The sequence below is a fragment of the Triticum dicoccoides genome, chromosome 2A (genome assembly GCF_002162155.2).
Source record: "Triticum dicoccoides isolate Atlit2015 ecotype Zavitan chromosome 2A, WEW_v2.0, whole genome shotgun sequence".
Classification (NCBI taxonomy): domain Eukaryota; kingdom Viridiplantae; phylum Streptophyta; class Magnoliopsida; order Poales; family Poaceae; genus Triticum; species Triticum dicoccoides.
The window spans coordinates 92,161,053-92,187,687 of NC_041382.1; the positions used below are offsets into that span (position 1 = coordinate 92,161,053).

Consider the following 26,635-nt stretch of genomic DNA (forward strand, 5'->3'; position numbering starts at 1 on the left):
GGTTGCGGCGTTCGGACCGCTGCCACGTCCGCTTTTGACTACCCTGGCCGACCCAAAAATCCCACCTGCCTCTCATGCGCTTTCCACGAACGCCCACGCCGCTTGCCGCACCGCATTCATGTCGGCCCAGAGCATGCATCGGCTCGTATTGATGCATGTGATTTGACCGAATGAGAGGGCGGCACTGACGGACATGACCATTCGGGCGTAGCCGCTTCAATGCGGACGCTGCGTACTGAGAAACCAACTCTGTCCGCTGCGCCACATTGTAGTAGGTTGACTGCCACTTCGCCTGGCCTGGTCGTGGCTATTTAAGCCGTGCACAAGTGATACATAGAGCCGCACTCCCCCTCCCTGACCACCGTCCCCTCCTCCTCCCTGTCACCATCCCCGAGCCCAGCGGCGATGTGAAGTTCTCGTTCTACATGATGGTAGGCAGAGGCGGTGGAAGTCCCTTGTCTGGCAGGAGCGGACCCATCTTCTCATGGAGGCCCCACGTGAAGGAGGAGCCACCGTCCCCGATGCGTGCGTCCGCGTGAAACGGGAGTCAACATCCCCCCAATGCCTCTGCCACATGAAGGATGAGCCCGCATTGACAGACCCTCATCGCCGCCACGCCGCAATCGCCGCCCGATAAAGGAGGAGCTTCCACCCATGATCATGAAGGAGCGTGGTGCATCCTCCACTACCCCGGAGGAGGTGGTTACGGCGGTGCATCGGGCTCAAGTGCCATCTTATTTGAGGAGGAGCGCGCGGCGAGGCAACAGGAGCGGTACGGCTAGCGCAATGCCGCTCCCCGCTTTGCGTTCGTCAAGAGCGACGTGCCTCCAGGATGGGTCCCCAACGATTTGGACCTTGCTGCTGCGCGGCCGCTCGACCGCTTTGTTACGATCGCTGAGACAGCCGCCAGGCGCCGCAGCAGGAGGCGGAGCATGGTTGTCCTTGTGTCAAAATTTCATAATCCATATGGATACTTATTTGGTTTCAAATTGTTTGCCAATAGGCGGTGAATTGGTTTTTCAATTTTATTTTTTATTCTGTTCAGCCAAAACCATTGAAAATTTCCCACAATAATAATCATATGGTTGTCGTTGTGTAAAAATTTCATTATTTTCTGGACACTTTGTTTTTCGGTTCAAGTTTTAGGCCAAATTTTGGCTGAAAATGAAGAATGGATGATTTTCTCAAACAGTGACTCTAAATTTGATGAAAATTTGATAGAATAGTAGCCATTATATGGTTGTCCTTGTGTCAAAATTTCATCAAACTCTGGACACTTTATTTTTGGTTCTATATTTGGCAGTTGGTACTGAAATGGTAGCAAAATGCTGCCAAATTTGGTAATGTTGGACCCACCATTTGGATCCCAGCAAGGTAAAAGAAACCTACAATCCGATAAAAATGACTCGGTCCATGGATATCGCAGAATGTTTCTATCTAACTGCATTGCCAGTTTGCCACTTCCAAGTTCTGATAGTCAACAGCCTTAGAAAAATGCACTTGTGACATTGTGGCAACACATTTTACAATGGCCAGACAAAAGAACATCAGTCTGATAAAACCTAGTTTCTTACATTGAAAAAGACGAGTGTCTAAGGCATGATCTTAAAAAGAAGAATTCACAATTGTATATTCAACATTTCTCGGCCATGTAATATAACAATACGAGATAACTGCAACATGTGGGAATAATCAATAAACCAAATGTGATACTTAATTTCCGGAACAGAAATTCTACAGAATCAACTTAAAATTCACAACCAAGTACACTTGGGCTGTGCCCTGAATTAGTACGAAAAAAAATACAACCACAAACTATAATAAAGCATTCTGACTTTGTGCTTGTAAACCGCTACCAAAACCATAACTAAAATTGTAGTTGCATGCAAAGAACCACACCAGCAAAGAGCTTCCACCATACTTCAGCCTGAACCAAAAGCACAATGCTCTAATCTGTTTCATCCGATGATTCGTCAACACCCATGTCAAAAAGATCACGAGGCCTGACTTCCACTACTACATTCCATAGTTCAGCTTTTGGGTCTTGAACGTAGAAAACCTGCTGCACTTGGGAGGAAAATACAAAAGGATCATCCTCTAGCTCATCTCCTGTGTGTATTTTCCGAGACTTGTTCACAAGAGTGAACCCAAACTCATCCGTTTGAATGCCAACTTTGTGGTAGACATCGTACCAATCACAATTAAAGAACACCACCTTGTAATCATTGTATGACAATTCAAAGATGTCACTTAATCTGCCATAATATCTAACACCATTTTTCTGCAATGTTCACTACACCACTATTTTGTGTGACATGCACTGACTCATGACTCATCGTGTGGAACCTAAAGCCGTTGATGACATAGCCACTGTAGCGCACCCCATATCTGTTGGGTTTTGCAGCCAAAGCTCTTACCTTTTCTGTAATAGTTGATCCATCGCTTTGTAAAACCTGTATGTTCAATTAGTTAAATTCAGGTGCCTATATAATTCAGAGTACATGAATACGGTAAAATGTACCTTTTGTTCCAACCAGTCAGCAAAGTGTTCATTAATTAACTTAGTGGTATCAGCTTCTGTCAAATTAGCTGAGTCACATCGTTTGCTATTCTCTTCGGCCACAAATTCACTGTAACAATTAAATTATATGAACTTCTTGGCAAACTCTAAACAAATTAATTAAAGATAGAAGTGATACATACTTGCGGAAATCTGCAAGCTCATCACAATGTCGCAAGACATATCGGTGTGCTTGAATAAGAAGCCGGCTATTAAACTGCCCAACTGGGACAACCTTTCCAATTGGCTCACCAGCACTATGGAACATGTACAAATCTTTTATCTTGTCTGAAGGATTGGGGTTTCTTGATGGTCTTGTAAAACATGTAGTTCCTTCTAGAAATCTTGAACAAAAGGTCAAGCATTCTTGGGCAAGATACCCTTCAGCAATTGAACCTTCAGGAAATGCTCTATTGCGTACAAGTGCTTTCAGCCGAACAAATGATCTAAATTTAATTAAGCAAGATGTTACTTCTCAAAACTATTGAAGATTAAATAAAATCGAAGTTAAAGTGCCATACCTCTCTAGGGGGTACATCCACCGATAGTGCACTGGACCACCAAGTTTAACTTCTTCAACCAAGTGCACCATTAGATGCACCATGATAGTAAAGAATGATGGAAGAAAAATTCTCTCCATATTGCAAAGTGTCATCACAATACTCTCTTGAAGTTCGTCAAGCTCAGAGACATCTAACACTTTCGAGCATAGTTTCTTGAAGAAATTAGACAGCCCGATAACTATTTCCATGACCTCTTTGTGTGGGTAACAGGATCGAAGTGCTAGAGGAAGAATATCTTCCAGAATAACATGACAATCATGACTTTTGAGACCTGAGATTGTACAATCTTTCATGTTGACATGCCTAGAAAAATTTGATGCATATCCATCGGAGGTCCTAATATTGTGCATCACTGAACAAAGTATTTCTTGCTGTTTTCTAGACATAGTAAATGGTGCATCAGGCAATACTATTTTTCCATTATCATCTACAACAGGATGAAGATTATGTCGAATTCCATTTTCACCAATTTCTGCCAAATCAAGCCGTGCATTAAGGCCATCCTTTGTTTTAGAATCAATATCCAACAACGTTCCAATTAAATTATCAAACACATTCTTTTCTATGTGCATTACATCAAGATTGTGCCTTAACTTGTTAAGTTCCCAATATGGCAAGTTGAAAAATATTGATTTTTTTAACCAATCCTCAGGCTTCTTCTCAGGCTTACCTTGGTTCTTAATTGACTTCTTGTTGCCTGCCTTCCTTTTACGCTTCGGCTCTTGATTCATTTCATTTTCTTTTTCACTGTTTTTGACCTTCTTTCCGCCCTTTGCTTTCTTTGCTACATTGCCTTTTTTGCCTAACACAAACACTCTGCCTTGCAACCTTTTCAAAGCTGAACTACCACTCATAGTTGTCGGTGCCAATTCTGTCACTTTAGTGCCATCAAATTCCTGCCTTCTTCGGTTTCGAAATACATGACCCTGTGGTAACCAGCGACGGTGACCCATATAACAAAGTTTCATACTCTTATTCAGGCGAAATGATCTTGTACAAGGACCACATGATGGAAACCCATATTTACCACTTGTGCTCCAACCGTACAGGTAAGCTAATGCTGGAAAATCATTTAAAGTCCATAACAGTGCAGCCTTGAGTGGAAATATCTCCTGCGAGGAAGCGTCGAATGTGTCTACACCATCCCATAACTGTAAGAGCTCATCAATCAGTGGCTGCAAATATATATCAATGTCATTCCCAGGGGAAGCTGGTCCAGGAATGATCATCGATAAAATTAGAGATGTTTCTTTCATGCAAATCCAAGGCGATAGGTTGTACGGGATAAGCATCACTGGCCAAGTACTATGTTTTGAACTCATACTCCTAAAAGGGTTAAATCCATCACTCGAAATGCCAAGGCGCGGATTACGAGGATCAGCAGCAAAACCGGGGTATCTAGCATCAAGATCTTTCCAACACTCGCCATCAGCTGGATCCCGTATCTTTCCATCTTTAGTACGACCCTCATCGTGCCAACGCATGTCATCTGATGTTTTTCTTGTTGCAAAGATCCTTTGAATACTCAGTATCAAAGGAAAGTAACGCAACACCTTGGCTGGTTTCTTCTTATGCTTAGACACACATGGCAAGACTCTTGATCAGCTCGTTCACCTCGAAAAAGCATGCAATCATTGGGGCATTCATGAATTTTCTCGTAGTCAAGGCCTAAGCCACGGATGATTTTTTGTACCTCATAGTACTTCTTTGGTAGTTGTGCCTGTGGAAGTGCATCAGACAAAACACCAAGTAGCGTTGCAAATGATTCTTGTGACCATCCATGTAAGCATTTCATGTGATACAAGGTGATGAGAAATGACAACTTAGAAAATAATTTACATCCAGGGTATAACTCCGTGTTTGCATCCTCTGAGAAGCTTGCATATGTATTAGGTTTCTTCCTTGTTTGAGTATCTGCATTCTCATCCTCAACTGAATTAGGTACCATATTCTCAAATTCAACGCCATCTAATTCACCATCAGATGTTCTTGATAAAGATTCACAACTGTTAGCCATAGCAAAGACAACACTTAAGAGTCCTGGCATGTCATCCATCCTTCCATGGTTGCCTTCTCCAACAACATTCCTTGGGATGCCAGGAATAGATAGATTGCCACTGTTATCTGATACATGAGCAAATGCAAATGATGGTTCACTGTAATCCTCTCGATGGCAAACCCACTTAGTGTAACCTTGAAGAATACCATCACATCTCAAGTGAGTTTTCACTCCATCATAACTCTGCATAGCTTTATTTCGGCAATTTACACAAGGACAACGAATTCTATCACCAGCCGGAACATCATGGAATGCAAAAGACAGAAATTGCTCGACACCATCTTTCTAAGTAGCACTAGCTCTTGGTTGACTCATCCAACCTCGATCCATTGCCCTTTGATATGCCGAAGTAATGAAACAAAAAAATATGTCAGTGTATAACTTTACATGTGTTATTTAAGAGATGAGAGCTGATCTAAATCTTTTTGCAAGAAAAGCATGGAATACATAGATATTTTAATTCAATGATTGGATCCTAAAATATTTCATCAACCTTGAATTGAAAAACATCAAAAGATATGTGCCATTGTAGGTTTAACTAGTATGCAAAGACGCCACTCAGTTCAATACAATTGCACATATGCTGCCATCTTTCTCCCCATAATCCCAACTCTGGCTACATCAAAAGGAAACACACACCACATGAACAAACAAAAATATAAAACAGGACACATGATTGATATTATATATGGAGGGCCTTCAATTATCTAGAAATATTCACTCTTTCTAATCGCTGTAGGGACTTCTTTCCTTCTGCAAAACTACTAAGATTGTTGGACTATCTAAGTATCCAAACTGAGCATAAAAACCATATAATAGGGTGCTTTAAAAAACAACTGTGTTAATTTCCCTGCTTTATATCATCATGTTATTGATGATCTTGTGCATCTCAGGTAAGCACCATATACAAAAATCAAGCTACAACAGAAGGTAAAAAAGGCCAATGATCACAGTCAGTATTATTATATATACAGTTATCACCATACTGGAAATACACTCCGTCCCAATTACAGAAACCTGGAGGATATGTGCAGCCACCTGAATGAAAAATGAAAAGCATGTATAAAAGGGTGTTTGCAATGCAATCTAAATAATTAGTGGGCTGCACTGCATACACGTCATATCTATTTGTTCTAAGGATAACAGGAAAAAGGATATTAAGTTGGACTGATTAACGAGTCAAATAAGACATCATTGAACAAGAAACAGAGAACATATGTGATGATCTACAATACTGTATTGAAACTTAAGACCAATTGAACACCCTAGTTTGGTTAAAAGCTTACTTTGCCACAACTAAGCCAAAAGTAGTAATTGTTACCCCTCGGGACAGAGTGTGGCTTGCCACAAAAGTGTGGCCAAAATATACTCCTTAATCATGTGACTAGTAAAGTCGCAAGCCACAACTGTGTCAGCCAACTGAACACTCACTCACCTCAGAAATTATGTGTGCCTAACCATAGGTCTGGCAACATTTGGCTGGAAACCAAATAGTCCCCAAGTGACTTGCAGTTGTTGAAGGGTAGCCGGTCGCATATTTTTACAAAGTTAGCAAGCAGGGCCTAAGAGAGTAATTATCAAACAGTGCATTCCAATGCACACGATCAGTTGCTGCATGTGTTTACACCTTCAGGAAAAGGGGATTTTTAGGATACACTACCACTTGCCTCATTGGCGCATGGTAGGATATGCTGAAAAGTCAACTTAGGTGAGTGGCATGTTGCTGATTTATTTATAAAAAATCCTGGAAGATTGCAGCTACTTACTTCCATTATGGAAGTTACTGTGCTCTTCAGTGTTGTAAGCATGATTCAGCTTCATACATGCTACATATATGGTTTCAGTACCGAATAGGTTGTCCACTTTACATCCAATGCTTGATACTTTTGGACAAATTGTATGTCTTTCTAGAATTTAAACTCAATTCTTAATGATACAACAAAATAGATAAAAACATACCAAAAACTTCAAAAAAAGAGTATGGGATACAAAAGAGGTACTTTCTCGAGTTGAGATTGAAGGCGGGTTGTTTGAAGCCAAAGGCGGTGGTCCAATCTATGGTTGTTCCAATTTGTGGAGTTGATTCAGTCCAACTGAAACACTGGGTGTTGAAACTTGCAATGAAATATATCTTCCTCTTCTTTTTCTACAAAATGAAATAAAATTGATATTAAAATGCATTCCCTTCCAAATCACAATATGTTATACATATACACAGTCCCCTGCATATATGTTGATACACAATTTTTGAGTTCAAATTTAATTTCATTTTCATCATACACTGATAGGAAGAACAGAAGAGAGAGCTTTCTCAGAAAATACCCCTGTCCCAGCCTGCTTGCTATTTGTTGACAGCAAGTCCTGGGCGGCAAGGTCCGGCCGAGCAGGCGAGCAGCCCGGGATTGGCCGGAGCAAAGCGCCAGAGCCGGCACGGCCGGCGGCGGCTCCCAGCAGGAGGAGGCGTGGAGCAGCACGTCCCTAGCGACCAGGCAAAGGGACGGGGACGACCGAGGAGCGCCGGGGCAGAGGGGCTAGGGGCAGTCCTTGCGGAAGGCATTCACCGGCGGCGGACGCGGCGCACTGGCAGGACTAGTTGCAGGAGGCAGGAGATGGAGTTGGTCGTTGGAGGCTATGGAGATTGGGAGGGGGCGCATGGGTGGAGGAGGAGCCAACCCGTCGGCGGCGGCGGCATAGATGGGCGGCTCAGGACGTGGTGGCGGATAAGGTGAAGGAGAGCGCGCGCTGAGTTCGATACGTGGGCTCGTTTTACTGAATAGATGGGCCCCGTAATTTCCTTTTTCTGTAAAAAATACTTTGGTTTTATTATTTATTTGTTAAACTCTTTCATGTATCCTAAAACGTCTCAAAAATCGTCTGTACTTATTTACACATGTAAAAAATAATAAATGATATATACCCTAAAATTAAGATTTGTGACGGTATTTACGTCATCTCAAAAAGCGTACCTACATACTAGATGCTTTCAGTATAGGGACGAATATAAAAGCGTCTTAGAAAAAACGTGCCTACTGACATGTTTTGTTGTAGTGCTAGGGGCGTTAAACGACAGCGCTTGTTGGGAGGCAACCCAATTTTATTTTTGTTCCTGTTTAGTAATAAATAATTCATCTAGCCTCTGTTTCGATGTGGTTTATGTTTTAATTAGTGTTCGTGCCAAGTAAAGCCTTTAGGACCTTCTTGGGTCATTGTTATTTGATCTTGCTGTAAAAAACAAAAAGTATGAGCTCACGAGAATAATTTTCATTTCTTACCAGAGAGCGATAAAATACCAATTCTACTTTCAGTAGATTAATAAACAAATTTCCTAGGACTTCCTAATTTCTCAGGATTTTTGGAGTTACAGAAGTATTCTAATCCTACAGATTACTACAGACTGTTCTGTTTTTGACAGATTCTGTTTTCTATGTGTTGTTTGCTTATTTTGATGAATCTATGAGTAGTATCGGAGGGTATGAACCATAAAGAAGTTGAAATACAGTAAATATTACACCAATATGAATTTAGAATGAGTTCACAACAGTACCTAAGTGGTGATTTATTTTCTTATACTAACGGAGCTTACAAGTTTTCTGTTAAGTTTTGTGTTGTGAAGTTTTCAAGTTTTGGATAAAGATTCGATGAACTGTAGAACAAGGAGTGGCAAGAGTCTAAGCTTGGGGATGCCCAAGGCACCCCAAGGTAATATTCAAGGACAACCAAGAGCCTAAGCTTGGGGATGCCCCGGAAGGCATCCCCTCTTTCGTCTTCGTTCATCGGTAATTTTACTTGGAGCTATATTTTATTCACCACATGATATGTGTTTTGCTTGGAGCACCATTTTATTTTATTTTGTTTTGCTTTCTATTTTAATAAAATACCAAGATCTGAAATTCTTAAATGTTAGAGAGTCTTTACATAGTTGCATAATTATTCAACTACTCATTGATCTTCACTTATATCTTTCGGAGTAGTTTGTTGTTGCTCTAGTGCTTCACTTATATCCTTTTGGAGCACGGTGGTGGTTTTATTTTATAGAAATAATTGATCTCTCATGTTTCACTTATATTATTTTGAGAGTCCTTTAGAACAACATGGTAATTTGCTTTTGATATAATAAAAAACTTTCATATAAGTGCATTGAATACTAAGAGAAGTTTGATACTTGATGATTGTTTTGAAATATGGAGATAGTGATATTAAAGTTGTGCTAGTTGAGTAGTTGTGAATTTGAGAAATACTTGTGTTGAAGTTCGCAAGTCCCGTAGCATGCACGTATGGTAAACATTGTGTAACAAATTTGAAACATGAGGTGTTATTTGATTGTCTTCCTTATGAGTGGCGGTCGGGGACGAGCGATGGTCTTTTCCTACCAATCTACCCCCTAGGAGCATGCGCGTAATGCTTGGTTTTTGATGACTTGTAGATTTTTGCAATAAGTATGTGAGTTTTTTATGACTAATGTTGAGTCCATGGATTATACGCACTCTCACCCTTCCATCATTGCTAGCCTCTTCGGTAACGTGCATTGCCCTTTCTCGCCTTGAGAGTTGGTGCAAACTTCGCCGGTTTATCCAAATCCCGTGATATGATACGCTCTATCACACATAAACCTCCTTATATCTTCCTCAAAACAGCCACCATACCTACCTATTATGGCATTTCCATAGCCATTCCGAGATATATTGCCATGCAACTTTCCACCGTTCCATTTATTATGACACACTTCATCATTGTCATATTGCCTTGCATGATCATGTAGTTGACATCGTATTTGTGGCAAAGCCACCATGCATAATTTATCATACATGTCACCCTTGATTCATTGCCCATCCCGGTACACCACCAGAGGCACTCATATAGAGTCATACTTTATTCTAGTATCGAGTTGTAATCTTTGAGTTGTAAATAAATAGAAGTGTGATGATCATCATTAATAGAGCATTGTCCCAAAAAAAGAAAAAAAATGCCAAATAAAAAAAGAAAGGCTAACTAAAAAAATAAAAAAGGGACAATGCTACTATCCTTTTTTTCCACACTTGTGCTTCAAAATAGCACCATGATCTTCATGATAGAGAGTCTCTTGTTTTGTCACTTTCATATACTAGTGGGAATTTTTCATTATAGAACTTGGCTTGTATATTCCAACAATGGGCCTCCTCAAGTGCCCTAGGTCTTCGCGAGCAAGCAAGTTGGATGCACACCCACTTAGTTTCTTTTGTTGAGCTTTCATACATTTATAGCTCAAGTGCATCCATTGCATGGCAATCCCTACTCCTTTGCATTGACATCAATTGATGGGCATCTCCCTAGCCCATTGATTAGCCGCGTCGATGTGAGACTTTCTCTATTTTTGTCTTCTCCACATAACCCCCTTTATTATATTCTATTTCACCCATAGTGCTATATCCATGGCTCACTCTCATGTATTACGTGAAAGTTGAAAAAAGTTTGAGATTACTAAAGTGTGAAACAATTGCTTGGCTTGTCATCGGGGTTGTGCATGATGAGAGCATTCTTGTGTGATGAAAATGGAGCATGACCAAACTATATGATTTGTCACGACCGGATTTTCGGGATAAAATTTTCAGAAAATGGCCCTTGTGCTCACCAGCCCCAGGATTACTGTTAGCTGATGAGGCACCAACTTGATACAGAAATTCCAAGCAAAAATACATAATATGTAGTACTACAAGACCATTCTGGTCAGTGAGTACAACAAAAGAGTTTCTAGCAGTTGATGGCGGAAGCGGTTTGTGGTTCACCACGGTCTATGGGACTCCATTTCCCACAGGAACAGCTGACCAGGTTAACTCCTATCTTCGCGAGGCTGCTATCACCGTTGCTTAGGTTCCGGGGCTGTCATCGCAACGCTCCTCTCCAAGCAAGCAATCTGGCCAAGACAATAGCCAGGGACAAGCCAGTGAGTACTTTGAATGTACTCGCAAACATTAAGAACACAGGTATAATATAGCCACTGATAATCATGCTTTGAAATATTCTATGATCGCTTCGTCAGTTATAAAATAAGGTTCATGATGCACGCAAGTAGATCATTTAAATAAATCATGAGTAAACAAATGGGGTGTAAAAATATAAAGCACCGATCGGGTGTCTGAAGCGACGCCTCGAAAGGATAATAATATGCATCATGCCTCAGTCGGGCGTCTGAGCGACACCACAGAAAGGGCTTATGCAAAAATGAAATAACAAACATGCCACAGTCGGGCGTCTGAGCGACACCACATGAAGGGCTTATAAGTAAATGAAATAACGAACCTGCCACAGTCGGGCGTCTGAGCGACACCACATAAAGGACTTATGCAAAAATGAAATAACAAACATGCCACAGTCGGGCGTCTGAGCGACGCCACATAAAGGGCCTATATATATAAACATAATCATGGTGAATATCCAGGAGGTGGTACCGTCCCAGGGTTATTCATTATTTCAAACAATGCAAACGGTTAGTCCACAACAATAAAAATCATAACAATCATATATCACAAGTAAAAATCCATATGTTCTGGTTTAACAGTTTCACCTTCGAAGATCGACACTAAGACCGACACTTGACCCATCCCAGACTGTAGTCCTTAACCATGGACACGGCTATTCGAATAGGTTTAATACCTCTGCAGAGGGTGTACTCTTTACCCACGAGTAACGGATTTCTTTAGTCCATCGGAACTAATTCCGTCTACGGTCTTTTAGCTGAAAACACGCCTGACTTGCACACACCAGCTTTTACTCGTGTCTGGAATCACCCATGACACCTGTTAAGCAAAACTCTAAGTGGGGAGGCTACAACCTCGCGTAGCATGGGATCAAATTTCTATCGCGCGCTCTAAGGGGTGCCCCCCTCTCGGTCCCAACCAGATACACCCATGCTCCCGGACCAGGTGGCGTGCCTACCGGATGCAGCCGGTATCTTCCACCATGGCCTCTCTGTACGGTGTGTGCCAAGACAAGGGTTAACAACTTACTGAACCATACCCCACCTACGGCAGGGACCAGTGGCAGCACGAAACAAGTATGGGGGTTACCGGAACAAGAGTCGATCTACGGCCGACTCAGGAGGCTTAAATATTCACTGCCTGATATGTATAGCAAAATTATTACAACTAACCGAATCACCACTCATTTACCTTACAATGCCATATCGAACATAACCGTCCCGACGGAGACCGGAGACAAGCTCACGCCTACCCAAGGCAGAGGCTTTCCCGGATTTCTTTCCGGCATGCATGCAAGGCATACGAGGGCGATTACCATCACAAGTATATCCGTTTCCAACAGCAAGGAAATCTCCAATATGCATTCATGCGAATGATTGGGTCACCACCAAGGTTGTCAGAATCGTGATTTTGAATCGGATCGGAGCTTCGACGGTAGGATTGCAAATCGTAGAATCTTCACTATCAAGATCGTAGAAACGTAGATTCTAAGAACTAAAGTCGTAGAATCATAGCGGTTAGTTTGGATCGTAAAGTCGTAGAATCGTCTAACAGAATCGCGATTCTGACAACCTTGGTCACCACATAAAATAACGGGTTCTCCGTATTAAGGCGATGTTATAATCGTGTCAACCAACGCACAAAAATATTATGCCAGGGTTCAAAATGCTTTCCTTCAAGGTGTGGAGAGGTGAGGGTGCTCTCCAAAACTTTTGAAAGTTTTCATCCTCTCTCCAAAATCCTATTTCAAATAAATTTGAATTAACACACATTTTCAAAACAGCACAAAAAAGTTGTTTGAAATTTTTTCAAATAAATCTTAAAATAAACTAGACATAATTTGAGAGATGTAGGAAAAATAATCAATTCATTTGGAGTTTTATTTAAAAAGATATAACCAGTCAACGTTTAGTCAAATCTCTGGTTTTTAAATAAAACAGAAAAATAAAAGAAAACGTTTCGAAATGTACACGTCGAACACGTACTTTGGAATTACGTTTCCACTTACGCCTGCATGGACCGGCGCTGGGTCACTGACAGTGGGCCCGCGTGGCCCACTGGTCAGGTTTGACCAGTCCACGCGCGCGTCGTCTCCCCCGACCGAACAGAGGCGGAGCTCCGGCGAGGCTCACCGGCGAATGGAGGCGTCCCTCGGTGATCTGAGCGCATGGGTGTGCTCAGGAGGTCGAGACGAACTCGGGGGTACCCGCCATGGTCGCCGAAGTGGACGGAGTCACCGGCGACGAGCTTCGCGGCGGAGATGGCTTCGGGAGCAAAGTGGGTTTGGGGCTACGGTGGTTCCCGATCAAAATCGAGCAGGGGGATGGGTTCACGGGAGGAAGAGAGAGCTTCTGGTGAAGAGAGTGGAGAGGGGGAGGCCCTGGTGGCGCCGGAGTGGCCGGGGGCAGTAGCGGCGGCAAGAGTTGCCGGAGAGGAAGAAGACGACCTCCTCGGGTCGATTGGATGCCGCGGGGGAACTAGGGGGTGATTTGAGGCTGCCTGGGGAACGGGACGTGCTCGGGGGCCTCTTATATAGTGTGGCCATGTCGGTTCGCGGCGGCCGCGGATAGGATCGCCGGCGAACCGCCTCTCTGTTGTTGCAGGAGGACGTGGCGGCGACGAGCGCTAGAGGACGTGCTTATGGATGAGCTCGCGCTGCTCCAGCGGCAGGTGGCGAGCGGGAGAGGCTCGGGCGGCGCCGACCTGAGCAGGGGCTGTCGGGCGGCCGTGGCGGCTAGCTCCTGGCTTGCCGGAGACGTGGTGAGGGGCTGCTTGGCGCGTTCTGGTGAGAGGGAGAGTGTGTGGCGCGGCTCTGCAGTGTGGGCAAAACCAGGACTGCCGCTTCCACCTGCTGGACAGCCGGCTCCACCTCCTCCACAGCCGGCGGTCCACCCTGTTGCCGCCGTCCAGGATGAATTCCCCGAAGAACACGGGGCCTACATCGTCTTCACCAGTGTGGCTGACGACAGGCACAGTCGGCATCAATAGCACCGTGAGGTGAATGCTGTCACTTCAGAAGCCCCGGAGTTCATGCACTGGTCCGAGAAGCCCATCAGCTGGAGCCATGCAGACCACCCGAAGGTGATGCCTTCCCCGGGTTCCAATGCCTTGGTGTTGGATGCCATCTTTTTGGCAGATAGGCGAGCTACTCGTTTCTCCCGAGTCCTAATAGATGGCAGTAGCAGCATCAACATCCTCTACCGTGACACCATGGAGAAACTGCACATCAAAGAAAGACAACTCCAGCCTTGTCGAACTGTTTTCCATGGCATTGTACCTGGCCTTTCCTGCTCACCAATCGGCAAGATCAAGATAGATGTCCTCTTCGAAGACAAATATCACTTCCGCCGAGAGCCAGTTTGGTTTAAGGTGGTTGACCTAGAAGCCCTTACCACACGCTCCTAGGCCGGCTGGCTCTACCCAAGTTCATGGCAGTGCCGCACTATGCCTACCTCAAGATGAAGATGAAGGAAATATGTCGTAGAGGCAATAATAAAGTTATTATTTATTTCCTTATTTCATGATAAATGTTTATTATTCATGCTAGAATTGTATTAACCGGAAATATAATACATGTGTGAATACATAGACAAACATAGTGTCACTAGTATGCCTCTACTTGACTAGCTCATTGATGAAAGATGGTTAAGTTTCCTAGCCATAGACATGAGTTGTTATTTGATCAACATGATCACATCATTAGGAGAATGCTGTGATTGACTTGACCCATTTCGTTAGCTTAGGACTTGATCGTTTAAGTTTACTGCTATTGCTTTCTTCATGACATATACATGTTCCTATGACTATGAGGTTATGCAACTCCCGAATACCGGAGGAACACTTTGTTTGCTACCAAATGTCACAACTTAACTGGGTGATTATAAAGGTGCTCTACAGGTGTCTCCGATGGTGTTCGTGGAGTTGGCATAGATCAAGAATAAGATTTGTCACTCCGATTGTCGGACAGGTATCTCTGGGCCCTCTCGGTAATGCACATCACTATAAGCCTTGCAAGCAATGTGACTAATGAGTTAGTTGTGGGATGTTGCATTACGGAACGAGTAAAGAGACTTGCCGGTAACGAGATTGAGCTAGGTATTGGGATACCGACGATCGAATCTCGGGCAAGTAACATACCGATGACAAAGGGAACAACGTATATTGTTATGCGGTTTGACCGATAAATATCTTCGTAGAATATGTAGGAACCAATATGAGCATCCAGGTTCCGCTATTGGTTATTGACCGGAGACATGTCTCGGTCATGTCTACATAGTTCTCGAACCCGTAGGGTCCGCACGCTTAAAGTTCCGTGACGATCGGTATTATGAGTTTATATGTTTTGATGTACCGAAGGTAGTTCGGAGTCCTAGATATGATCACGAACATGACGAGGAGTCTCGAAATGGTTGAGGCATAAAGATTGATATATTGGAAGCCAACATTTGGACATCGGAAGAGTTCCGGGTGAAATCGGGATTTTACCGGAGTGCCAGAGGGGTTACCGGAACCCCCCGGGGGTTAATGGGCCTTGTTGGGCCCTAGTGGAGAGAGAGAGAGGCCGGCCAGGGCAGGCCGCACGCCCCCTCCCCCTCTGGTCCGAATTGGACTAGGAGAGGGGGAGCGGCGCCCCTCTTTCCTTCTCCTTCTCCCCCTTCCTTTCCCCCCTCCTAGTAGGAGTAGGAAAGAGGGGAATCCTACTCCTACTAGGAGGAGGATTCCTCCTCCTGGCGCGCCCTCTAGGGCCGGCCGGCCTCCCTCCTTGTTCCTTTATATATGAGGGCAGGGGGCACCTCTAGACACACCAGTTGATCATTGATCTCTCCCAGCCGTGTGCGGTGCCCCCTCCACCATAATCCACCTCAGTCATACTATAGCGGTGCTTAGGCGAAGCCCTGCAACGGTAGCTTCATCAACATCGTCACCACGCCATCGTGTTGACGAAACTCTTCCCCGAGCTCTACTGGATCGTGAGTTCGCGGGACGTCACCGAGCTGAACGTGTGCTGAATGCGGAGGGGCCGTACGTTCGGTAATGAGGATCGATCAATCGTGAAGACGTACAACTACATCAATCGCGTTGTCATAACGCTTCCGCTTAACGGTCTACGAGGGTACGTGGACGACACTCTCCCCTCTTGTTGCTATGCATCACCATGATCTTGCGTGCGTGTAGGAATTTTTTTTGAAATTACTACGTTCGCCAACAGTGGCATCCGAGCCAGGTTTATGCGTAGATGTTATATGCACGAGTAGAACATAAGTGAGTTGTGGGCGATACAAGTCATACTGCTTACCAGCATGTCATACTTTGGTTCGGCGGTATTGTTGGATGAAGCGGCTCGGACCAACATTACGCGTACGCTTACACGAGACTGGTTCTACCGACGTGCTTTGCACACAGGTGGTTGGCGGATGTTAGTTTCTCCAACTTTAGTTGAACCGAGTGTGACTACGTCCGGTCCTTGAGAAGGTTAAAACAACACTAACTTGATGAACTATCGTTGTGGTTTTGATGCGTAGGTAAGAACAGTTCTTGCTCAGCCCGTAGCAGCCAAGTAAAACTTGCAACAACAAAGTAGAGGACGTCTAACTTGTTTTTGCAGGGCATGTTGTGATGTGATATGGTCAAGACATGATGCTATATTTATTGTATGAGATGATCATGTTTTGTAACAGAGTTATCGGCAATTGCAGGAGCCATATGGTTGTCGCTTTATTATATGCAATGCAATCGCCCTGTAATTGCTTTACTTTATCACTAAGCGGTAGCGATAGTCGTAGAAGCAATAGTTGGCGAGACGACAACGATGCTACGATGGAGATCAAGGTGTCGCGCCGGTGACGATAGTGATCATGACGGTGCTTTGGAGATGGAGATCAAAGGCACAAGATGATGATGGCCATATCATATCACTTATATTGATTGCATGTGATGTTTATCCTTTATGCATCTTATTCTGCTTTGTTTGACGATAGCATTATAAGATGATCTCTCACTAAATTTTAAGGTAAAAGTGTTCTCCTTGAGTATGCACCGTTGCCAAAGTTTATCGTGTCGAGAAACCACGTGATGATCGGGTGTGATAAACTCAACGTTCATTTACAACGGGTGTAAGACAGTTTTACACACGCAAAATACTCAGGTTAAACTTGACAAGCCTAGCATATGCAGATAAGGCCTCGGAACACTGAGACCGAAAGGTCGAGCGTAAATCATATAGTAGATATGATCAACATAGTGATGTTCACCATTGAAATCTACTCCATTTCACATGATGATCGGTTATGGTTTGGATCACGTGATCACTTAGATGATTAGAGAGAGGTCTATCTAAGTGGGAGTTCTCAAGTAATATAATTAATTGAACTTCAATTTATCATGAACTTAGTACCAGATAGTATTTTGCTTGTCTATGTTATTGTAGATAGATTGCCCGTGCTGTTATTCCGTTAAATTTTATTGCGTTTCTTGAGAAAGCAAAGTTGAAAGATGATGGTAGCAATTACACGGACTGAGTCCGTAACTTGAGGATTATCCTCATTGCTGCACAGAAGAAAATGTTCCCAATTTCTAAAACAAAACACGAATTTGTAAACTGCTCTTGTTTTAAGTATTTCTTCCGAAATTCAAAAAAGTTCCAAGGATTTTAAAAAATGTACGCATTTTTATTTTTTGTTCAACAATTTAAAAATGTTTTGGAATTTCTAATAACATTCTAGCTTTCCAAATTTGTTCACAAATTCAAAAAATGTTCTTGCTTTCAAATTTTGTTCGCAAATTTAAAAAATATTCAGGGAATTGCGAAAAATGTATGAGTTTGAAATATTTGTTCATTATTTTTAGGAATGTTCTCATTTTAAAAAAATCCTGGGTTTTCATGAAATGTTTGCATTTTTTTAGAAATCATTCATAATTTTGTATAATGTTCTGGTTTGCAATTTCTTTCCTTTTTGGCAAGAAAATGGTTGACAATCCCAAAATAATGTTCGTGTTTTCATGAAATGTTCGTGGTTTTAAAATTATGTTCACAAGTTTGAAAATTTTCCCATTTCACAATTTAATTACTTTTAAGAAAAATCCTGTTCAAAAGTTCAAAATATCTTAATTGGTTGCAGCCTATAGTTTATATACACCGGATTCCAATTTTAGAGAAAAAATCTGAGGAAGTATAGTGGCTAGCGACCTATTTCCCTAGCAAGAGGTGCTTATTTTGATCCCTCGGTGGGACTTTAGCATTTAGTTTTTTGGGATTTTTTTAGCAAACGTTAAGTTTATCGCTGTCCTTTGCTTCTATTAGTGCTGCGCTGCACATCAAGCACGATAGCTAGTTTTTTTTTTTTGAGGGGTAAGCACGATAGCTAGTTGGTCACAACAAATGACACAGCGCGGCAACACTGTATGTCACGGGTTTGAAACCCAGCGCTAGCGGGTTCCCTTTGTCGCGCTTTTTAATCTCACGAAAGCCAAATGGGACGGCCCAGTTGTGCCACCTCTGTGCGGAACGTCGACTCTTCGACGCAATAAGCGTCCCATAGGAGGGGAGCTCCTATCACGAATGAAAGGACTTGAACTGGCGACCAACAGCTTGCAAATGCGTGTTAACTGCCACTCCAGCTGACTAGCATTGCTTGTAGCGGAACAACGCACATCTAATAACTTAGCACAAACGTACAACCGGACTTGTCTACTGTATCAAACCGGAATTAGATGTTGTAGTTAACATCTTAAAAAAAGTGCACATTATTTTCTGAAAGTCTATACTTTGGAAAAGTGTGAACATTTTTTGAATTTCTAAACAGATTTTGGTACACATGAACATTTTTTCACATACGCAAACAAAAAAACAGAAACTACAGAAAATGTTTTTGAAAAACGTGGACCATTTTTTGAAGTTGTGAACAAATTATGAAATTTGGAACAAATTTTAAAACCTCAAGGATATTTTTAAAATTTGAACCAATATTGGGAAAATGGAACATTTCATGAAATTAGGAAAAAAAGAAACCACGGACATTTTTCAAATTTGTGGAAAAAAATTTGAAAATGGAACTTCATGAAATATCTACCAAAAATTTGAAACCACAATTCTTTTTGAAATTCCTGAACACTTTTTCAAATGCAAACATTTTTTGAATTTCAGACCAAATTTTGCAACCGTGGACATTTTTTGCAATTCCACATTTTATTTGAAATATGAAAATTTTCTAAATTTGTGAAGAAAATTTGAAATATATGAACATTTTTTGAAATTACTGTACATTTTTTAAATTTTTGAATATTTTTTTAAACTATGAAAAAATTTGAACTAAACAAAGGCAAATATCGACTTGAAAAAGAAAAAAGGGGGAAATAAAATAAAAAATAAATTAAAAAGAAAAAAGAAACGGCAAAAGGAAAAGAAAAGAAAGAAAAATAAACAGAAAAACTAAAAAATAAAAAAACAAAAAACAAAAAACAAAAAAAACAAGAAAACCGGTTGAGGGAAACTTCTAGACGGGACGGCGCAGGTCATCGCTCGATGGGCAGGTCTGTGCCAAAGGTTGACACTTTGACAGCATTTTAAACAGTCAAGTTATTGGACTTAGGGCATTTATAATGGTTGATAACATAGTCTTAAGTTTTACATGTAATCTAGATATGACAAAAAAAATCTACAATAACTTATCTCTTAGCCTTATTTTCAATAACTAACAATTTCTAAAAATATGGTGAGACATATTGTACTAAGAGATCATCTCTTGTCTTCTTCTTTTAAATAAGAGAAGACAAGCCTTTTCTTAAAAATTCTTTTTCCTTCATTTCATCATTTATACTACATGGCACTCCTAAGATAACACCATTGTACATGTCCATACGCGCGCAAACGGACTCAAACAGCGATCAGGAGCACGAGCAACTCGGCATATTCCTAAAAAAACGAAAACACTAATGCCCACACGTGTGGCAACATTGCAACTCACCCACACGCCTGAATCACCGTCCAGTTAAGCTTGCACGAATCTTGACACACCGAGGTAGTTTTCGCGTGCCACGTAGGACAAGACCGGTGTGTGGGCGTTGGAGAGGTCGCCCACACGTCCCACAACACACAGTTGCCAGCTGCGCTGTGTGGGCGAATTAGTTTCTGCCCACACAACCATCACCTAATTCACGCGCATGTGGGCGAATTTTTTTTCGCCCACACGACAGTCGTACGTGGTTGGATGACAACTGCAGTTGCACGTACATGGCAACTAGACAAACACACATGGCAACTATGATTCGTTTGCTAGACGGCAACTGCAGTTGCGCGTATGTGGCAATTAAATAAACATACATGGCAATTGTGATTAACCACACGTGGCAACTAGGTAAACACACATGGCAAGTATTGTTTGACCACATGTGGCAAGTAGTTAATCACACACGACAACTATGATTTGATTACACGCAACAACTACCATAAATTAGACATGGCAACTATACTTAACCAAAACAGAGAGAGTTGTCATGTTTTTACAACCATATTTGACATCCCGGATAACTACATCTGCCATCCCGGATGGCAACTAAATCGTCATCCCGCGGGTACCTAATGTAGCTGCGTCAGGACGTGTGGGCATATTTGCTTCATGCCACACGCGCGAGGTGAGGATGAGTAGTACTTGTTGGGCGTATTGACACGAAGTAGCTGCGTTCACACGTGTGGGTAATTCTACTGTTCGCCCACACATAGCCCCTGTGGGCTGCCCCTTACTCATGTCACACACGGTGTGTGGGCGAATGCCTATTATGCCATACACAGTGGCGGAGACAGGGGGTGCCAGCAGGGGTCCTGGCCCTCCCTAACATCATTGAATTCAAGCTAATATGCATGTCAGTACGTGATTAATTTGGCTAAAAATGATGTAATTTGACAATCCGGCCCTCCTCAACAAAGCTAAACAACACTTGGCCCTCCTTATTCAACTTTCCTGACTCCGCCACTGGCCACACGTGTGGTGGATATCGGCATAAAAAAACGAAGATGTTTTTTTTGGAAGCAGCGGCGGGCGGCGCCGGCGGCGCCGATGAGCCGGATGTGGCGCGCCACCAGCCTCTCCGGCAGGGATCCGAATCGCTGGGCCGTGTGGAAGTCGCGTCCCAGCTTTGAACCCTTTCTCATCTGACAGGTGCAGTCTCGCCTTCTCGCCTCTGATTAATCCCTTTTTTCTCCGGCCTGAGGCAGAGTGCCGCCGGAGACCCCGAGCACCGGGCTCTGACAGTCCTGGAAGTACATTGTACACATACATCGTTTCGGTTCGTGGTTGTATGAGATAGGTACTCTGTAGTGTTCAGTTAATGGCCGATTGCGATCAGGGAAGCAGAGATTTCAATATTTGTGGTCTTCGAGTAAACCAAAAAAATTACCATGCTACTACTTAGTGGGTTCTTAGTTAAAATAGATTGTGCTAAGGCTCCTCTCCATCCATGGTCAAATTGCATCATTCTTTGTTAGGGTCAGTGCCATCTATAGTTGGGAAATTAGCAGGATAAACTCAATGAGTGTTTAGGATCTGGACTGAAGTGGGTGCCTCGTGAGTACTCAATGATCGCGCCATTTACTAGTGCTAAACAACAACCGATGTAAGTCTTATAGAATCTAAAAGACTGAGTTAGTGTTGAAGACTCATACCCTCACAATGTGCAACTAACATGACATTTCATATTGAACTGCAAAGCAGATTCATCATTTTTCATATATCCATGGTCTTACATCCATTATTTAAGTTGCCATCATCATGATACACATTGTGACTTGTTATACACAAATTAAATGCTTAATATCAATTCTAGTTTCCTGGGATCTCCTTGGTGTAACTTGCTACTGTCGTGAGCAAAAATTGAGCCTACAAGTCCCAGTATATACTATTAGTAGGAGTACAATATCTTCTAAACACATACTCAGGTGACACTTCACTGCTGATGCCTTGTAGCTACTCGCGGTCCATCAGTTCTTTTGCTCTAGCCACAAGTGTGGATAGAGGTATGCTGTGCTCCATGAGTCCTGCATCACCTGAGAAGAACCTGTAGTTTTCAGCCCTTGAAGGTGTACGCTCTACCACTAGTAGTGCTTCCATCATCCCACAGTTCTTGAAACAGCTAGCATAGACCGTATTGGATTCCATCATGTATATGGCATGTTCAACTATCACCCTCCTGATGCCGGGACAGTGAGCAGTGGGTACCATATTTGAGTTAAGTGCATTGACAAGCCTCTTTATAAATGTCTCCTTAATCTGACCATGCTCTAGTTCTCGCGCAAAATCGTCTGGAGTGGCATTATATATTTGTGAACTAAGATCAACAAGGACCTCCAGTTCTTTCCCTTCTGCATCCATTATTCCTTCCAGTACCTATAGTGGGAAAAAAAGATAAGCTATGTAAGCCACGATTAAACTTCAGTAGTATTCACAACTTTCTGTTTAAGTGGTTGATGTTAAACGTCCATTTATTTAGCTCTGTCGTGCATAGCAATTATAACTGTTGTAGTTTATGGTGTTTCCATAGTATTAGCTTAAATGTATGGGAAGGAAAAGGTTGCAGTACCATGTCAAATATTAATTTACAATATCTGCCTCTTATATTGCACATTTAGGTTCTATTAGTAGGGCTCACCTCTCTCACGATGTAGGAGATTTCCTTCAGGTCAGAGTTGAAAAGCTCTGGTCGAACATGCACACACATATTCCGCAACAAGATTGATGCTACGTACCTGTACCTGTCACTATGGATCATAAGTGTGAGTTCCTTGATGAATACGTACCCTGGTTCTTCTAACATAACGGAACAGTTATTCGCACTCTCCATTGCCAATACTGCCAGTGCTTGTCCTGATTTCATTCGTAGCCGCTGACCTGAATCCGTACTTGAGAGTGCATCTTGGCTGAGAAATGCATGCATCAACCTGCTAATGATCACTCGGATTTGTCCAATCTCCTCCTTTGTATTTCCCTCCATGGCCAGGTTTCTAAGGAGTTCTGACGTGAGCTCCCTAAGTTCTTGGCTACTCCCACTGTCATCCAAGATATCTGCAAGATGGCTCAAAAGGAAGGGATGTTCTGAAATCCTCTGACGCATAATTACACCAAATTCCCCTTTAGTACTTGAAAATCTTGTCAGCAGCTCCAGTGATGAACCTTTCAGCAGTGCCTGCTGTGTCTCATTAATATTAGTCATTTCAGTTCTGCTGCTTGTGAACTCTATGATCTTTGAGATGAGGCCAGTTGCTCTGCTGATTTCTATACAGTTCTCAAGATCAAAGCTGGCAAGCTTGCCAAGAATTAACATGCCCAACAAAGGTAGGTGATCTTGATCTGTCGATGGCTCCTCCTCTGGAACAGACCAACGTTTTGTAATCCGCTTCCAGCATCGGAGTACATGGGAATTTTGTTCATCCATGTTAGTTGGCTCCTTCCTTGGAATCAAACAGTATATTGACAACTCTTTCAACCATTTAAGCATCGGGGAGGTATGTCCATTCCTTCTAACTTGTTGAATCGGACTATCCTGTTTTGCCTTAGGGCTGCCAATGTCCAGAAGAGGATCCTTTAATTTCTGCCGGTGAGTAGTGTCCAGAAGTGAGGCTATGAGCTGCATTGCCCCAGGGATAGGGACAATGTAGAGGTTATCTGCGAGCTTGGCTGTGACCTTTGCAGCACATAATCTAATATCTTTATCCCCTTCACACGTCCAACCCAACATGCTGATCAAGCAGGTCATTGTCTTTATGGAAGTGGTGAGTTCCGATATGGCTTTGGTCTTTAAGGGATCCTTTTCGAGAAAGGTGAGCAGCATCTTAAGCCCATAGAGTTGCTTCTTGGGTGAGCCTGAATTTAAAGAATCCACAGCAAATGTGATGAGGCTAGTCTTCTCTGGAGCAAGCACAGCCCCTTTCATGCATTTGTCGAAGACATATGCATAGTATAAATTGACATATTCCAATCCTTGGGGACCTCTAAATCCAGCATGACGGGTGAGGGATCGCCGTAGGATGAACGAGAAAATCTCAAGGAGGCCACCAACAATATAGAGTATTCCCTGGCCAAGCACCATCAAATAAAAGATTAACTGGGATTTCCCAAGATTTGTCTGGTCAACATTTTCATGATCATCGTGTGAGTATTGCCTTATAACTATAAGGCCCCACAGTGCTAGTCCAATGCGCACTACTGCTGCAGGAATCTGGAGGTTGCCAAATGACGCTATCATTAGACCAAATATGTCTAACATGATCATCGCCCCTCTTACATCGCCATGAGAAGTGACGATGGGCAATACCATTGCAGCCAACATGCACAAGTTCATAATAACTCGATGCCAAAATACTATTTTGTTACCAAGAGTGCAGTCTACTAGTTTGACTATTCTTGGGAACTGCAGCCTGCTTACTGTGAGTAGAAGCACGACCACAGATAGTATCAGGTACACTGTCAGCTTGGTAGTTGAGGCTTTCAAACTGAGTCTGTCAATGGAATCATCATCGACCCTGTACAGTACAGAGGGGCAAAGCAGTACTATTGCAACCACTGGGCTCCATAATGATAGTGTGTGGCGTAGGGGGTTGCACATGGGTGGTATTGCAGTCTCTGGAAATAGAATTGTGCCAATCACAAGTATCATCATTAACAAAGCCAGTTTGTCCACTACATTATTATTTCCCCATATGGAGTCAATGCACGCCAGAACATTGAAAAAACATACGAGTAAGATCAGCGCATCCGGTCCAAGAGACCTGAAGGCACCTCTCGTGCGGAAGAACAATTGGTAATCCAGCCTGTTTTTGTTGCGGCAGAACTTCCTGAAGTACATACACATATGTTATAATTAAAAAGAAAGGCAGCACATTTCAGCAAGCTCTTTTACTGCCCAACATGAAAGACTGAAGAAAGCAATATTTTTCATCTCGTTTGAGATGTGTTGGTCAGGCCTTGACAGCGGTAAATTCTTCCTATTACCTATTTTGTAGGCCTCCAGTCCTCTCTATTTGTAAGCAATGTTTTTGTAAAACCTCAGTATTCCGATACTACAGTTTTTTTATACCGATGACAATGAATACTGTAGTTTATGAAAACAACAGTTTTTTAAGTATTGTGGAAACAATGACATGTTTGGCAATCAGTATACAGCGTTGTAATAGGCCACCGCTAAGACAAGGCCTTTGTTGTGTTTCTCAGTTTTTAAAAAAGAGGTCCTAACCTCTTTTTTTAATACTGCAAAAATACTACAGTTTTGTGGATACTGTAGTTTATAATGCTACAATTTTAACTAGAGCCAAACACCTCAAAGTATTTAAAACCATAGTAATCTAAAATACTGCAGTATTCCTGAAATACTTTAAAACTACTTTGCAACCAAACACAAATGATTTCGAATAATATCCAGCTCAGTGTTAGACATTATCATCTGTCTTGTAAACTCACGCAATGGAAAAAAAACTGTCTTCTACGCCTTCTTATCTGGCAGGATTTTTTTCTTGACAAAACATGGGCAGATATATATTTACAGATGGTGTGGAGAGTGTGACGGCATGAGCTGCCTAGGCACTGCCAAAAGATGTTAGATCTTGTACTTCAGTCGTGAGACGAGGGATCCTTGTTGATTGTTTGATATTTGTAGTTGAATGTGGTTTCAAAACAAAATGGTTGCGTGTGGTACTTCTCTGACGCTGGTGGTTGTCCCCTCCCGTCGGCTGAGTTGCGGATGCCTCCGAGCCCGTTGGCTCCTCGTCCCTCCTCCATGTCTCGTGTCGGTGGCCTCAGGGGACGACGAGGTTGGTTCGGTAACTGTGGTGGCACATGCTGGTGGGAGGGAGGTCTGGTGGTGCATTCCAAAACGTCTGGGGTGGTGGTTGTTTGGGTTGGGAGAAACCCTTGGCGGCTCGCCTGTCATCGACGCGGTGACGCCTGCGGGCGCCGCCGGACTTTCCTGAAGGGCATTGGGTACACCCCTTCCCCACTGCCCTCTGCGTACCGGGGGAAACCCTAGGACATGTCCGGGAAACCCTAGGAAATGTGTCAATAGTACATGTCGTTGAAACTCTGGTATAAGGTGATAGGATATCTATACTAGTCTTAAAACATGAATTGTATTTTTTTTTACCTGGGCCATCCAAAATCATTTATACAATTCACAATATTTTCATGTAATGGTTGTGAAAAAAATGAATCATCATCTCCCAATTATATTTAATGTCTTGTAGTCACTCAATTTAAAATTAAGATATCTCAGAATGGTTTTTTTTCATTTAGATATTTTTACTGGCATTTTGTCCTCGTTATCAAACAATACAATGTAGTCCAAAATTTTGAAACAACGTTTCCTCCTTTTAGATGAAATTATCTATACATGTATTTACAGGCTTCAAATTTGATGTGCTTGTATTATGCTTGATTTAGTATATACTCCCTCAGTTCCAAAAATTTAGGGAGTATGTAATTACTGTGCATGATTACATAGTAGTTATTTTTTTTCCTGT

General features: G+C 42.5%; 2 protein-coding genes across 4 annotated transcripts in view; both read right to left on the reverse strand.

Moving 5' to 3' along the window:
• Positions 1-1,670: 1,670 nt before the first annotated feature.
• LOC119353534 lies at positions 1,671-7,907 on the reverse strand. Of its 2 annotated transcripts, XM_037620151.1 has the most exons (7): positions 7,505-7,907; positions 7,183-7,328; positions 6,169-6,220; positions 3,082-5,516; positions 2,704-3,006; positions 2,522-2,630; positions 1,671-2,453 (listed from the first exon to the last, which is right to left on the reverse strand). In XM_037620151.1, exons 4-7 carry the CDS (start codon positions 4,605-4,607, stop codon positions 2,268-2,270), a joined length of 2,124 nt encoding a protein of 707 aa, XP_037476048.1. In that variant the 5' UTR covers positions 4,608-5,516; positions 6,169-6,220; positions 7,183-7,328; positions 7,505-7,907; the 3' UTR covers positions 1,671-2,267. The 2 variants fall into 2 exon arrangements, with proteins under 2 accessions (XP_037476048.1, XP_037476049.1); XM_037620152.1 differs by lacking the exon at positions 6,169-6,220.
• Positions 7,908-21,819: 13,912 nt separating this feature from the next.
• Positions 21,820-26,635, reverse strand: part of LOC119353535 — an 8,578-nt gene continuing 3,762 nt past the window's right edge. Inside the window, exons 1-2 of one of the 2 annotated variants that reach the window (XM_037620154.1) lie at positions 22,777-24,344; positions 21,820-22,514 (exon numbers count right to left, since the gene is read on the reverse strand). In XM_037620154.1, the coding sequence (XP_037476051.1) occupies positions 22,095-22,514; positions 22,777-24,213 (1,857 nt within the window). In that variant the 5' untranslated portion in view covers positions 24,214-24,344 and the 3' untranslated portion in view covers positions 21,820-22,094. Of the gene's footprint in view, positions 22,515-22,776; positions 24,345-26,635 lie in introns of those variants that run through there. The other variant, XM_037620155.1, reaches the window with a different exon arrangement.

Bases quoted from the DNA above. Each gene is read 5' to 3' on its own strand.
- LOC119353534 (XM_037620152.1), bottom strand. From the start codon at position 4,607: ATGCGTTGGCACGATGAGGGTCGTACTAAAGATGGAAAGATACGGGAT. The intron at 2,631-2,703 runs GTATGTATCACT...TAATTGTTACAG, and splicing joins GAGCTTGCAGATTTCCGCAA to TGAATTTGTGGCCGAAGAGA. The intron at 2,454-2,521 runs GTACATTTTACC...TTGAACATACAG, and splicing joins CTGACTGGTTGGAACAAAAG to GTTTTACAAAGCGATGGATC.